Here is a 16,571-nt window from a genome sequence, read left to right as displayed (position 1 = left end):
ACTTCTCTTACAAGCTTAATTTGGATGAACAGACGGATAACCACAAATTCACTCCAGTTTAGCACCCTTGAACTTATGGATAAGGGAAACATGTAAATGTCCCAGCATATTTGTGTTCTGCCTGTCTCTGGATAATTTGTATGCAAAATACAAGAGTTAAAAGTTGTCATGGGAATGTAAAGCTAGGTTTCTAAATATCTTAACAGATCAATAGCTTAGTATGTACCAATTAACCTATGAACCAGTGTGGAAGGAAGTAATTCCTGAAGAAAATACGTATGGAGATTCTATCTTAAGTTACTACATTGTTTCCAAGGCTGGTGAAATAGAGATATTACCAGAGAACACAGTTACCCACTGTAGTGGTGCTGCTAGCGGTAGCCTGAAGGTAAGAGCGTTGTTGTGTGACTCTACTCTAAGCTAGCTCTGTGTGTGCTGTGCAAGGCATGCATGAATGGGTCTGCCTTCTTTGAAATCAGGTGCAGGAACTGGTAACAAAAAAAAAAAACTCACCACACATTACGGGCGGAGTTCCCCTGCTGGCGACCTAACCGGGATAAGCCGAAAGACACAACAACCAGAGAACACAGGTAAAAATCACAATTAGCAGAGTATACCAGTTACAGCATTATTACAGCTCTGGAACATATTCAAGGAGGTAAATAAAGTCACACATTTACCTGGATAGTGCAAGTTGATGAGGGTGGACAGCTGGGGGCTATCTGTCTGTCAAATGAAAGGGAAGTTTGCCAAGCATTTTAAATAAGAAATGGAGGCTAGAGGGACGATATTATTTCTCTCAAAGCAAAAAGTCATAATTTCACATCTTTCACTGAGAAACTCACTCATTACAGAATAAATCATATATTTTTAGTTTATCTACTGTAGGTTTTGCAGTGTTTAAGTGCAGTTCAATTATTTGTTACTTTCTGACTCAGAAAGCTACTCTGAAATCATACAGACCCATATAAATACTTCTGAAATATTGCTGTAAAATTCCATTGGACAGTGCTGAAAATTTCATTTTCCCTGTACCTCTTTCATTTTCTTGTCATGTTTTTCTATTTTAGAATGAATGTGCCTTATGCTTGTTATAATGTATGACAGTTGTGAGGTAATATTTTGTGAAGTGCATAAGGAAACGGATGTAATGTTACATGAACAGGGAAGTGGCAATGGTATTAAAAATGTCACATATGACTAAAACATATGTTTTCAAATTTCCAGGAAGAAAGAATGCAAACAGAAAACATCACAAAGGGAATAATTTTCTTCCTGACTACTGCCATCGGACTGTGTGGTAATTTATTGATTGTACTACTCCTGTTTGGCATTGCCTTTCAAGAGAAGAAGATGATGCCTGTAGAGATAATACTCTGCTTCCTTGCTACTTCAAATCTGATGTTTCTTTTAAATCTAGGACTGCCACATTCACTCTTTGCATTTGGTGTAAAATACTTCTATACAGACCTTGGTTGCAAATTTGGGCAAATTTTTATGAGGTCATCCAGAGTGATGGTAATTAGCCAAACCTGTTTGCTCAGCTGTTTCCAGGCAGTGACCCTTGCATCCACTAATCCCACATGGGCTGGTCTGAAAAGCAAAATGCAAAAACATATCATTCCTATCATCATGTTTCTTTGGTGTCTAAGTGTTGCATCAAGCATCAGTTCAGCATTATACCCCGTTGTTAGTATTAATGCCACTGAACTAAAACATACTATGAACCTGGGCTATTGCCTTTCAGTTTATCCTAGCAAATTTCTGTTTGACCTTATTGGATTTATCTCCTTTGCTAGAGATGGAACATTTGTGGTCCTCATGGCCATGGCTAGCATTTATATTTTGGTGGTTCTACTCAGCCACAGAAAGCAGATGAAGGGGAAAAGGAGTTCAGACCACAGTAAAGATACCACAGCAGAGCTACAAGCAGCAAAGATGGTTGTTACTTTTGTTACGGTATATGCACTGCTTTTTGGGATTGAGAACACTATATGGTTTTATCAAATTATATTTATGAAGGAAGCCAACAATGCTCTCAGTGACACAAGGCTTTACCTATCTTTCTACTTCTCTGCTTCCTTTCCTTTCATACTTAATGCCTTCTACCAGAAAGTTAAAAACAAAATCAGATTTTGTGCCTGACAACCAGACAATCCCATATCAGGTAATATAATTTTTCACCACTGTGTGCTGTATATTTCATGACCAATTCTTGTGACAGAATTCAAGGACAAAATCTAATTAATATGTAATTATGTATAATGGAACTTAATCAGCATCAATTGTGTTAGGCTCTGATGAGTGTTTATTCATCAATCTAATCTAAAACATTTCTTTTGTTGGTACATGGGAGTTACTTTTCAATTAACAGTGTTTAGCAAATCATGTTTTGCCAAAGTACAACTCTGTTAATGGCATAGCTACACACAAGTTTTCTGCAAAATTATGTTATTCTTACCAGAAATTTGAAACTTTTTCTCTGAATTATTAAACTTGACGATACAATCATCTCAACTTATCTAACAGCCATAATACATTTTAGTATAAGTCATTTACCACTTATTAAGCATTACACTAGGAAATACAATAAATACATAAAAATAAAAATGCTTGAATTTTAATTTCTTCCTTTCCTAGTCCTTAAGCATGGTTTGAAATTTTCTACTCATAAATTTCCTTTATGAGTGAGTAATAAACTCTTGTACTTATAACATGTCAGCATGTTTCAATGCTACATGAATATTGCATTTATCATCTTTTAATGATGGTATATTTATATTATTCTGCGTGTTATATGTATATTACTATTTGTATTTATGTATTTACAGTATATGGTAATATGATGTCAATGTTACCGATGTATATGTATTTTCTGTTCTTTTATTTGTGGAGCTTTTCTACTCAGGTTTACACTGAAAATGGATAGTAGAATTTTTCCTCAGGTAGATAGCAAATGTAGGTGTGATGGAGAAGAAAGAGATAATTGGGAACATATGTTCTCAGATTGCAACGAGTTGGCAGACTTTAAAGATTCCCTGCAGACTGCTCTGTCAGAGATACTGGGTGAAAACATTGGTGTATCTAAGGAAATTATTTTTTTGATCTATGATACAGGATCTGAATTGCCTAGACATAGTAAAGCCTTGTTGAATCTAATTATGGTGGCTACCAAAAAACAGTTACTAGAAAATGGAAATCAAAGCCTAAACCAACTTTACTAGAAGTAGTGAATATAGTAACAGAGATAAAACAACTAGAACTGGGATCTTCAGAAAAGGGTAGGAACAATTTATACAGAAAAAAATGGGAATTGTGGGAACATACAGAAGAAGAACAAGGTTTAAAAGAAGGCAGGACCTGAATGAGCTATGTAATGTTTGACTGACAATGACTGGATAGATTATAAGTGATGTATGATATTTGCAACTAAAAATATTTTAATATTGCTTGTTTTAATTTATATAAATGTATGATTACCTATGTCTTGACTGTTGTACAGAAACAAAAAATTCTTATCTATTGCTTGTAGGACCTCCCAAGCCCAAGCCTACCTCCTCCCGTTCTCCATGCCTACGCTATTTTATCCACCTCCAAACAAACATTTTAAATAAAGTCAGTCAAACATACAACCACATAGCCAGATTTGCCTGTAACCTTCCATACAAATCTCACCATTGCCTGGCCCTCAAAAACTTTGATGGCTTGAATTCCCTCAACTTCTACTACTATCTCAGCTTCAAATGACACATTCTTTACCGTATAAACCTGCCAACTGCCCCTCCCTATCTACCCTCTTATCCCCTTACAAACCTTCTCAATCCCTCCGCAGTACTGACCAAAACCTACTGGACACCTACAGACCCAATAAAACTATATGCAAATTACTTTACAAATACTCAATGTCTCAAACTTGGAACAAGCTTTCTAATTATGTATGCTGTATCCACTCTCCCATTCTTTTCAAAAGAGAACTAAAGAGTTATTTGACCAACTCTCCATCTTGTACCTGTCACCACCCCACCTAACTACAACCCAACCAATTTCACTAGATCATAAATTTACTTATTGCTTTTATATCCAGCTATTAATTGCTGATTGTTCTTATTTAAAGACTTCATAACGCTACGCACATTATGGGCAGGATTCACGAAGGCTTGCACGGAGTCTAAGAGTAGTGTAAGACTCCATACAGCCTTCGCGATCCAGGAACAGCCCAAAGTCCGAGTAAGAGACAAGCTAAAACATCTCTTACACGGAGTGGGCATGGATAAGCTAATCACCTCACTTGCAGCCGAATAGCATGCAAATGAGGATGATTAGCGATCCAAGAAGCCCAGAACAGCCTGTGTAGGAGCCATTTTAACTGCAGGAATGTACTCAGTTGACAACTGAGTACGTTTCTGCAAAAACCGTAATGGAGCCATGTCAGCTCCAAATAAAGGGTGCATATGTGTCAGGCAGCATGCCAATGGCCAAATATGTGGCCATTGGCAAGGTAACCTGATGCAAATATATTAAAAATATAATTTTTTTTACACCGATGTTTAAACCCAGCGCAGCCCCACGCAAATGGGCTGCACTGTATAAAACATAAAAACGAAGGTTATAAACCCACAAATGTGGGTTTTATGCAATACATGGAATGTCAATGCAGGGACCAGCAGACCAAAACCAACATGGCCACCATGTAGTGGTTGCTAAGGGGGGAATCTGAATATAAGAGATGTAACTAAGCATTAGTAGGCAATCTGATGCAAATGAGTGTTAGGATACTGAATTCCACTGTCACATAGCAAATGAGCACAGTTTGAGTTGTGTAAGAGTTACAGAAGGGGGAGGAACAGAGTAGTAGATAGGTGACATCACAGGGGGGAATGGTAGAAAGAAATGCAGTTCATTGGAGGTCAGAGTTACATGACAGATGTCAGACAGATATCATGGAAAGAGGTGTGCCACTAGATAAGCATGAGAAAGTCAAGAAATGCCTACACCAAAGTTTCTTGCTGGGCATGCATGCACACATGTGCACGCCATGAAGTGCGAGTAAGACAGTGTGCGTGCGTGTAAGACAGACTGAGCATGTGGGAGCATGTTGGGAGATGTTTAACACTGTTTGTGCAGGTGTGCACACGTTTTAATCCGAATAAGCAGATTCTGAACCATGTAAGCATGTGTGCGCGCATGTAAGCCACTGTGAGCATGTTTCTGCTGGTTTGCACACGGCTCCTCCCTGAGGAAACAGAGAGGAAAAAGGAAGCAACAGATTTAGTAGGAAGCTAGCAGGGAATACTGCTGGAGCTAGCAGGTGAAAACAATTAGAAGCAGGCAATTACACAGGCAGAATAGTAGCCCAGCCCAGCACTTAAAACTCTGCAAACAGCAGTGCAGGATGTTTCTCTCAAGAGACACTGCAAGACAGGAGTAAGTTATTAGAAGTGAAAACTGAAAAAGCTGAACTCAGAGCAGAAATGTTAGGGGCTGCCATAGCTGTCATAATGAGACATAGGCGACTTGCTGAGGGTGGTGACAATGCAGATGGTGCCAGACAACCCAGAGTGAGGAGACGGAGAAGAGTGTACAGGCCCAGGGTCACCTACCACGGGTTACATGAGCTGGAGATAGTAGAGCACTATAGAGTGGACAGAGACCTCCTGCAGCAAATAGTGGAGCTGTGCAGGCCACGCCTCACACACAGAACCAACAGAGGGGAACCCATCCCAGTGGAAACCAAGGTATGTGTTGGCCTAAGAATACTAGCAACAGGTACCTTCCAGAGACCAACTGGTGATATGATGGGGATATCACAGGCATCAGCCTCCAGGGTACTGCACCAGTTCCTGGATGCCATGTCAGCACATGTCAGTGATCATGTATATTTCCCCAATGCCCATGAGGTATTGGCCAGCAATATGCGTCTCTTCCAGCAAATAGCGGAATACCCTGAGGTAGTGGGTGCAATCGACTGCACGCACATACGCATCAAAGCACCAGCTGGTGAGTGGGGTAGGGCATACATCAACCACAAGGGCTTCCCCTCCATCAACTACCAGGTCGTGTGTGATGCCCAGGGCATAATAATGAATGTGTGTGCTGGCTGTCCTGGGAGCTACCATGATTCCCACATCTGGCATTTGACGCAGCTGTACCAGAGATTTGCCAATGGGGACATCCCGCACGGACACCTAGTGGGGGATGCAGGTTATGCACTGAAGCCATGGCTGATGACACCTATCAGAAACGCAGACACACCTGAACAGGAACGCCATAATGAGGCACACGTGCAAACACGTAATGTAATAGACCATGTGTTTGGGCTGCTCAAATCATGGTTCCGGTGTCTGGACACATCTGGTGGAGCCTTGCAGTACACACCAACTACATGTACCCAAATTGTCATGGTATGTGCTATGCTACATAATATGATCTTGTGAAAACAGTTGCAGCAGGACCAGCATAGGGCCGGGCCAAACAGCCCCCCAACATTGCCAAGGCCATCACAGGCAGAGCGTGACTCAGAGGAGAAACAACCTGAGCCTGCCCCAGTAGGCAGAAGGAGGCGTGCCCAGTATGCCCTGGCCGTGGCAAAGAGGCAACGCATAGCACATACACTGGCTCAGTAGGAACCCTGGGAATGATACCCCCTCTGACTCACTCAAATAATAACATGGATGCCTACAATGACATGACCTGCTCACAAACATGTACATGGAAGTGTAAGATGCGCATCCAACAGAGGCAGCCCTGCAGCACCACCTGAGGCATGAATGCCATGTGTTAAGTAATGTAACACCATGTACTATATGCACACCTGAGGACCCTGAATAACATCCTACCCTCACCAAGCATCATGCCACAATATGACAATGAGATGATCAAGTGCAAAAATTGACTGAAGTATCGCAGTTAGTCAAAGGGGATCCAATGTGTGCCAGTCTGGGATGACATGCTGAGCATGACATGATGCTCCACCTGCTAGGACTGGTGTGCACCTATCAGTGCAGGCCGTATGGATACTGGCAAAGGCTGTTGTTACCCACAGTGTGCCCTGAATAGGTAAGGCTCAAAACACAAACCTATCTCCATAAGTATCAGAAGGGATAAGAATAAGATAAGGGATAAGTCGAAACAGCAAGATGCATGCAGTCTAAACTCACCCAGTGTGGAGAATGTTGATATCTGTGCTGTAACAGAAAACTGAGTCAAGGCTCACAACAGCACCCTAACACTACCAGGTTACACCTCATACTGTGCTGTACAGCCTCAAAACATGGAACAAGCTACAAAAGGAGGGTGACTAGCAAGAATTGTCAAGAATAACCACATCCCCATGTTGGTACCACAACAAGAAGCAGCATGGAATAGCCATGGTCAAGTAACAGTGGCTAAAACTGCCCCCTAGTTTATAGCTTGCTACAGACTACTGTCCCAACACCAGGAACTGCACCTGGCCTATGCTGGAATACATGAATATATCAAGTCCTCCAAACCACATTATATTGGGTGACTGAAAATACCCAGACATAGACTGGGAGCATTATACTAGCTCCAACAGTGTAGGACAAAAGTTCATAGAATCCATAAACCAAAAGGCCCAGGAACAACGTACCACTCCCACAAGAGGGGTAAGCATACTGGATGTGATAATCAGCAACATGGGTACTGGATGGCAAGACGAGAAGTGTATTGCTCACTGGTAAAACCAGACCATAGAGTAATCACACTGGATATACAAATCCTGACCACAGTCCCTGGCCAGAAAACCACAGTGGAAAACATGTGTAAAGCAATATTTGCACTCCTTCAAACTGATGTGGAATCCATTAAAGGTCCTGTGCAGGTACAAAATATGGGCCACACCTCAGAACCTGTAATACAGCCATTCCATGAGCACTGCCAGGAATGCTTGGATTATGCAATCCTAAATTAAAACAAGACACAATGCCATACACGCAGGCATCTGGCATGGTGGACACCAGCCATAACCAAACCATGCAAGAGAATGAGGAAGCTACTACATGATAGAGCAAACATAAACAATGAAGTAATCACTGATCAGTAGTATGGCAATAAAATATGTCCACACATACAATCCACTAAGGCCAGCCACAACAAGTTGAATCTATGAATCCTGAGGCAATGTTACACCTGCCCCAAGTACACAGACAACCCCCAACTCCACCCAAGAAATACAAATATATGTGAGAGATGCAACCATCTATCCAAACTGGAGGCTGAGCTCCCTCAACTCAGTACTCCCAAAACTAGTCAGGAGGAGAAGGTAACCACACACACCACAAACACAGTCCCACATAGACCTATCACAACTGCAAACCAAACACATAAACACAGAAAAACATTCCCAGAGGCACAAATTACAAACACAGCACACCAACACAGGCCTCTAAAGCAGACACCCAACCAAACAACTTCCAAACATAGCACATGCAACACATAGTACACAAAGCTGGTGTGCCAAACAGTCACAGGCCAGAAGGAGAAACAGCATGCCTGAAACAGTTGTAATAGGTGACTCCATAGTCAGACACACTGCTGTCCCGCACACCAGACTGAATAAGGGAAAGGGTACAGTAAGCTGCCTGTAGGCTGCCACAATACACCACATAACAGAAGTATGCAGGTCACTCCAAAGCAAGTAGAAATATGATGCAGTCATAGTCCATGTTGGTGTGAATGACCTGAGATGTACCTCCGTAGACTACATGAAAAGAGACATAGATGAGCTCTCTGATTATGTAGTCCAGGCTGGTATGACACTCACCGTTTGCAGCATCCTACCCTTACCAAGAATAATGCCACAGTACAAACATGGAATGATCAGTCATAGCAAGTGGCACACTTACTGGTGTCATTCCAAGGGGATCCAATGTCTGTCTGCTTGGGATGTCATGCTTGACAAGCCACGCAGCTGTTCTTCGGATGGCTTGCACCTGTTACCTCTGGGCGTCTGGATATTGGATAAGGCCTTTGCCACCTCCATAGAGCCTTTTGTAGGCAAGGCTGAAAAGACTAACCCACCACCCTAGAAAACATAAGTGGAAAGAAACATAAGGGTAATGCTGACCAATGCCAGATGTGTAAACCCCAATATGCATGCCCCCAAGGCCATCCCCAGTATGGAGAACATCGATGTCTGTGCAATGACAGAAACCTGCTGCAAGCCTCCTGACAGCACACCAGCATTACCAGGTTATACCACATATCATGTGTCATGGCCCCAAAACCTGGAACAAAACATAAAAGGAGGGTAAGTATCCATATTCAGCACAGACACCCATACGTCCTGGTAACTGACAATGCACAAGGCATTGGAGTCCACCCATGTTCAACTAACTGTAGGCAAGACTGCTGCACAGTCTGTAGCATGCTACAGACCACACTCTCACACACAGGAACCCCACCCAGCCATCCTGAAGACACTGGACAGTATGAATGTCCCACCAAATAGCAAACAAGGTACCACAAATTACCACATAGGTGGTAAACCATTATGTATGGAAGGAGTAATCAGGGACCTAGGGACACAAGTGGACAGTAACCTGTTATGTGACACTCACATTGCCAATGTGGCTAGGAAGACTGTCTACATTTGACACCGTATCAGGAAAGGATTCACATCTACGTCAACAGAGGTCATTGTGCCCCTATACTGTTCTCTTATCACACCCATAATCTAGTACAATGCCTCATATGGGATGTACCTTACCTGACACCTGCAGCAGTTAGAAAGACCTCAAAGGTACCTCACCAAGAGGATAAAGGGTCTCAAATATATGTCATATGCTGCCTGGCTGTAGACACCCCAGCTGAATGCAGTCACATACTGCCTACACAGAGGCATTGCATGCCTGTTGTAGAAGGCCATGCCCAACACAGGAGTAATGGACATGCTCCACCCCAGAAAACTCAAAGCCATCAGAGCTGTGAGAGTGAGAGATGTCAACCTCAACAAATAATGAAATAGGATGTGCTGGTGGGACAGATACATAATCCAGAGGCTCCCCACACCCTGGACCAGAATCCCACTCCATGCTAGGCAGAGCCCCTCACTGACACGCTTCAACAGGAATCTTGCCAAGTGGATGGATGATTGTAGAGTTACACTGGGGGTCTTCACTGTGTCATGTCCAGACAGAGACACAGCAAAGCAAATCATAAATGGCCATAATATTCACATAGCAAGGGGTGGCAAAAGCCACACACACTCTGGCTAGGCTAACAAATGCCTTAGGGTGGATAGCCTAGTATGAACCTATGAATCTATGAAGATACAAATTGTACAGGACACTAAGGATAATCCCAAGGCTTTCACAACTGATGGTAGGAACCGTGTTGGGAATTCACAGATATGCTCTGAATCACACAAATATCACAAACACACACACATATTGCCAACATACATCCTGACAGGTGCAGTGCAACCCCAGAATGCAGAATATCTATCCCAGCAGACTGCTGGCCCCCTGACATTGCAGATGCTGAGGTAACAGCCAGCATCTACAAAGCAAAACACTCAGCAGCAATGGTATGAGATGGTGTCCTGGGCTGAGTGCAACATGGACTCCAAGATGAATGGAATGCCAAATCACACTACTGCTCAATGTCAGCCTTACCACAGAATATGTACCCAAAGAGCAGTGTACAACAACAGTGGTCCTTCTCAACAAAGGTGTTGCCTGAATGGATACTGAAAACTACTACCCCAGAATCCTGAGAAGCTCGGTCTGCACAGCTATGGAAAGGATCAGCATGTACCACAGACATAAAGATATTGGGGACCTACTAACACCGGTCCCTACCCAGTGTGGCTTTCTTAAGTGCAGATCCTGCCCCTAAACATGTTTGACTCAATTGAAACAGTCATTAAGGTCATTGATGAGGGCAATGTGGTCCACACAGCGTAGCTGGACCTTGCAAAGGCTTCTATACAATACCCTACGTGTTCATTATAGATAAGGTCACCAGCTTAAATATAAACCCCTATGTCAGTAGAGGGGTTGCAAACCAGACCAAGGACAGAACAGACATGGTCAGACATGCTGCAGCCATGTCAGACTACAAACCAGATATAACTGGCATCCCACAAGGCTTGGTCCTGGGATCTCCCTCATCTGGTATATATGTCCCATAGGTACAGGCAAACATGGAAGGACTGTGTCTGAACATGTTTGCAGAGGACTACAAACTGCTCACCATATATGATCCACCAGCTGACACAAGCATCCCACAAAAGGGCCACATAGAAACAGACAACTGGTGCCATAGCCATGTCAGCAAGCTAATTGCAGAAAAGTGTATAGTCAACCCCCGTGGATATACAGTAAGTGCTCACCAATTACCACATAGGTGTTAACCCATTACATAGTTAACATGTAATGAGAGACCTGGGACACAAGGTGATAGATATCCTGCATTGGGCAAACATGTGCTGTAGTGTTTACAGAAACATACCATATACCCACCTAATCATGAAGGTTGTCAGATCTAGATAAGGGGAGGTCATTGTGGCTCTGCAGTCATCCTTCATCAGCGGTACAATTGACTATGATAGCCCCTGTGGGATGTACCTCATCAGACACCTCCATCAACCATAAAGTCCCCAACAGTACCTCACCAGGAGTATCAAAGAGCTTGCACAGATGCCATGTGTTGCCTGTGTTGCTGGTATCAATAAACATGCTGCACCTTGTACAATCTGAATGGCAGTGAGCTATGCACATGAAAGACCTGAACCCCAGCACTGACTTACATAGGACAAGCTGTACTGCATGATCCATAACACAGAAGCCACCCCCACCCATGAGTGAACTCCCAGTACAGGCTACCCATAGAGTCACTTATCAATTTTCCTCAATAGGAATCTTGATGAGTGGATGGGAGATGGTAGCTTTATCCTGGGTATCACTGTCATGTCACAGGTAGACAGAGGCACAGTATACTAACCATGACATATGTCATGGCAAACTCCACTTACAATGTGTGTTGAAGGACAAACACACTCTCCAACTAGCATTAGACATTGACTAGGGCACATTGCTAGTGTTTGCAAATGTACACCTATGTTGTGGAATACACTACCAATGTTGGACAAGCCTGGTTTAAGTAGTTCATATCTGAACAAAATGCAACATGGTCAGATGTACACAACTGGCCCCTAACCAGGCTGTTGTGCTCACTATCGAAATGTAAAGCAGTGATAGCACTAAAGCCCAGGATACTGTCCACCACAGTCAAAGTACTACCAGTACACTATACAGTACTACAGTGTTAGGTCAGTGTGAAAGGATGTTGACAACTGTATGCAAAGTATCCCATGCAAACACTGCAGGCACAGTATAATCCTGTTGTGTTCACAAACAAAGCAGTTGTACAGTAACTACACAACATGACACACAACACACAACCATAAACGGGTGATATTTGTTGAAGTTCACACTCATCCACAAATGTGGTGGGCTGCAGAGATCAACATATGGAATGCTCACACTGGGCATGCTCACACACTTTGATAAATGAGACATATGTCAGACAACATGCCATGGGAAGGCTGAACTGGGCATGATCACACACTTAGGCCAAATCTCAATTTAGCAGTTGGACACACATATCTGGTATTTTTACGTTATTCCAGGAACCAACCACATTACAGCAGTCTGCCCACTGCACACAGTTAAATGACTACAGAGACATATGTGATAAAGTGAATCCCTCCCATATGCAAACATCTTCCACAGATGCACAAGTTGTTCATGCAAACAGGGAATGCTATGGCAATAAAGATGTGCAAACAGTCTATCAGCAACAAATAATGTGCATTTGACAATTAAACATATGGGTGTAGAGGTCAACACTAGGCTGTTTGCCCTAGGGAATGACAGCTTAGCCAGAGTGTGCTTGGCGTCTGCCTCCCCACAGGATGCACATTCCCCTTTCTAAACACCGATGATGTCAGCACCCTATAAGTACAGCAGGAGAAAAGAAACCTTTCAGTAATGCGAGTAGCGTGCTCTGTTAATGCGTCCGTCACCAGTGTCGTAACATAGTTAGGGAGGGGTTTGACTCCTACAAATGCTCAGTGTGTGAGTGGGGGTGGTGTGTGTGTAAGCTTGTGGGAGAGACATGTTCCTTTTGACAACTGGGAAAACACACTACAGGATGCACATTCCCCTTTCTAAACACAGATGATGTCAGCACTCTATAAGTACAGCAGGAGAAGAGAAACCTCCCAATAATGTGAATAGTGCGCTCTGCTAATGCGTCCGTCTCAAGTGTCATAGCATAGTTAGGTAGGGGTTTGAATCCGGCAAGTGTGTGTGTTTGGCTGAGCGGTGTTAGTGTGTGTGCAATTGTGTGTGAGGAAAATGTCCCTTTTGGCAACTAGGAGAACAGACTACAGGATGCACATTCCCCTTTCTAAACACCGATGATGTCAGCACTGTATAAGTATAGCAGGAGAAGGGAAACCTCCCAATAATCCTAATAGCGTGCTCTGCTAATGAGTCCATCTCAAGTGTCATAACCTAGTTAGGTAGGGATTTGAATCCTGCAAGTGTGTGTGTTTGTCAGAGGAGGATTCGTGTGCATGAGGAAAATGTCCCTTTTGGCAACTAGGTGAACAGACTACAGGATGCACATTCCCCTTTCTAAACACTAATGATGTCAGCACCCTATAAGTACAACAAGAGAAGGAAAGCTCTCCAGTTATGCGAATAGCACACTCTGCTAATGTGTCTGTCTCGAGTGTCATAACACAGTCAGATAGGGGCTTGAATCCTGCAACTGGCAAGTGTGTGTCTTTGGCTGAGGGGGGTTAGTGTGTGTGAGGAAAATGTCCCTTTTGGCAACTAGGTGAACAGACTACAGGATGCACATTCTGCTTTCTAAACACTGATGATGTCAGCACTCTATAAGTATAGCAGGAGAAGGAAAACCTCCCAGTCATGCGAATAGTGCGCTCTGCTAATGCGTCCGTCTCAAGTGTCATAACATAGTTAAGTAGGGGTTAGAATCCTGCAAATGGCAAGTGTGCGTGTTTGGCTGAGGGGGGTAATTGTGTGTGAGGAAAATGTCCCTTTTGGCAACTAGGAGAACAGACTACAGGATGCACATTTCCCTTTCTAAACACTGATGATGTCAGCACCCTATAAATACAGCAAGAGAAAGCAAACCTCCCAGTAATATGAATAGCACACTCTGCTAATGCGTCTGTCTCGAGTGTCATAACATAGTCAGATGGGGGTTTGAATTCTGCAAATGGCAAGTGTGTGTTTTTGGCTGAAGGGGGTTAGTGTGTGTGGGGGAAATGTCCCTTTTGGCAACTAGGTGAACAGACTACAAGATGCACATTTCCCTTTCTAAACACTGTTCAGCTGAAGGCCATGTCTCTGGCACAAGTTGTCTGTTTCTATGATGCCCCTTTGGAAGATGCTTGTGTCGGCTGGAGAGTCGATTATGGTGGCCAGTTTGCAGTCATCTGCATATTTGGTCAGCCACAGTCCATCCGTGTTGGCCTGTAACTCCAATAAATATATACTAAACAAGAGAAGTCCCAGGACTGAGCCTTGTGGGACACAACTCGTAACTGGTTTGGAGTCTGGCATGGCTCCAGCAATTCTAACCATGTGGGTTCTGTCCTTGAGCCAGTGTGCAATCCATCTAGTGACATAGGGGCTTATATTTAAGCTGGTGAGCTTCTCTAGAATGCCCAAGTAGGGTATTGTTGTGAAGGCTTTTGTGAGGTCCAGGTAGGCTGTGTGAACCACCTTCCCCTCGTCAATGGCCTTGGTGACTGTTTCAAAGAAATCAACCAGGTTAAACCTGGTAGTGCTGGTGTGCTCTCAGTAGCCCTGAACCAGGCATCTGTTACTGCACAGATATCAATGTTCTCCATGCCAAGAAGAGTTTCGGGTGCATGCATCTGGAGATTTAGACTTCTGGCGTTGGGTAGCATTACTCTTAGTTTCTTATCCCTTGTGATACCTATGAAGGTGGGTTTGTCATTTGAGCCTTGCCTAACATAGGCACTATGGGGGTAGCAAGAGCCTTTGCCAATATCTGAAAGCCCAGGGGTGACAGGTGCAGGCCGTCCCTAGCAAAGCAGGCAGTTCAACAGAAGATGAATATGTGAAGGTGTAGTGCCTGTGATTAGTTAGCAGTAGCATATATGACTGCTCACGTGGACACATGCCAGGTAAGTCATATGATCTGTGTCACAGGCAATGTACATGTGAACAGAACAAACAGTGACATCCTGTGAAGTGGGACATGGACATACATATAGTAAGCTATGCAGATGGCACTAGGAGTCCACAGAAGCTCTATAACTATGCATTGCAGGTGTGATCAGTATTCCAGGGTGATTGCAAGCAAACATGCATGCAAACAAAGCTACAGTAAACAGGGCTGCATGTAGTCCATTGTACAACAAACAAGCTGTACCACTTCCAGTAGGTAACACTGCAAATATGCAGGCACTATGCACATGTACATGGAAATACATGGGTCAGATGGCTAGGGTCCAGTCTCAGCGCACACAAGTGTACAGACCATGTACTGTCAGGATGTACAATAACTGGATGGAAACCCATGTGCTCATACCTGCAGTAATACACATGTCAAATAACAGACACTGAGCCTTCACTCAGTGGTTCCATACTTAGTAGGATGTATGCTACCTGGCCTGCCACCACAGTATCCCTGACATATATGGGGACTCTCCCTCCTGTGACAGTTAGTTTTGTGTGTTGGGGCTGTCTAGCATGGTATGAGATGTGAGCATGCAGTGCTAGGGTGCTCCTGTGTGTCCTGTACCAGTCGTGTAGTACTGCACACATATCAACATCCTCAAACATTTGCATTGCAGAGTCCAGTGTGGGCAACATGCCACTTGCAATTTACATGTCCATCATTGCATATTACTACATTCATTACCTTATCCCCTGTGCTACCTATGTATGTAGCCTTCTGTTGACATCATTACTACCAGTATGCCAACATGTGCAGATGATACACTATGGTACTTACCATGGGTGTAGACAACAGTACATGACAATCACACACTTATTGCATCAGGCATGCTGTGATATACCCACAATTAATTCAGCACACAGTACTGTTAACAACATGATACTATTACTACACATCTATGTGGTCACCCTGTGCATCAGCAACATGTTAACCTGTACCTGCACAGTTGTTACAGATTGCAGGAGGTGGCAGAGTTTCATCATATGCACAAGGTGTGAACTTGGTATGCCTGAGTCAGCCACCGATACCACCGATTGACATGTATGTGTATGTGTGTTGGTGAGGGACAGCAGTAGAAGGTGGGGCAATGTTGATGCAGTGTGTGCATGTATGCGGTAGCCCTAGGTGTTGTCAATTTGCATGTGTGTATGGATGCACACAGTTCCACCTCATGGCTGCCATATACTGGTGTTTGTGGACAGCCACAGACTGTACCTGCCAGGTCATACAGATCTGTGTCTCTGGCCACGGACACGGTACCTGTGCCTTGCAGGGGTGCTACGGACCATATCCGGTACAAACCC

At 43.6% G+C, this 16,571-nt stretch overlaps 1 protein-coding gene across 1 annotated transcript; it reads left to right on the top strand.

The window, feature by feature from the left end:
* The first annotated feature begins 220 nt into the window (after positions 1-220).
* On the top strand, positions 221-2,145 carry LOC122810149 (olfactory receptor class A-like protein 1). Its single transcript, XM_044081624.1, has 2 exons — positions 221-388; positions 1,228-2,145. Exons 1-2 carry the CDS (start codon positions 221-223, stop codon positions 2,143-2,145), a joined length of 1,086 nt encoding a protein of 361 aa, XP_043937559.1.
* The last annotated feature ends 14,426 nt before the right edge of the window (positions 2,146-16,571 follow it).

The sequence above is a fragment of the Protopterus annectens genome, chromosome 8.part1 (genome assembly GCF_019279795.1).
Source record: "Protopterus annectens isolate FY-2018-M chromosome 8.part1, PAN1.0, whole genome shotgun sequence".
Lineage (NCBI taxonomy): Eukaryota > Metazoa > Chordata > Ceratodontiformes > Protopteridae > Protopterus > Protopterus annectens.
This window is presented reverse-complemented; position numbering and strand designations above follow the sequence as displayed.

What these genes read in the sequence shown, in the direction of transcription:
- LOC122810149 (XM_044081624.1), top strand. Translation starts at nt 221, where the DNA reads ATGTACCAATTAACCTATGAACCAGTGTGGAAGGAAGTAATTCCTGAA. An exon ending in CTGCTAGCGGTAGCCTGAAG is followed by an intron (nt 389 to 1,227) that starts GTAAGAGCGTTG and finishes TCAAATTTCCAG; the next exon opens with GAAGAAAGAATGCAAACAGA.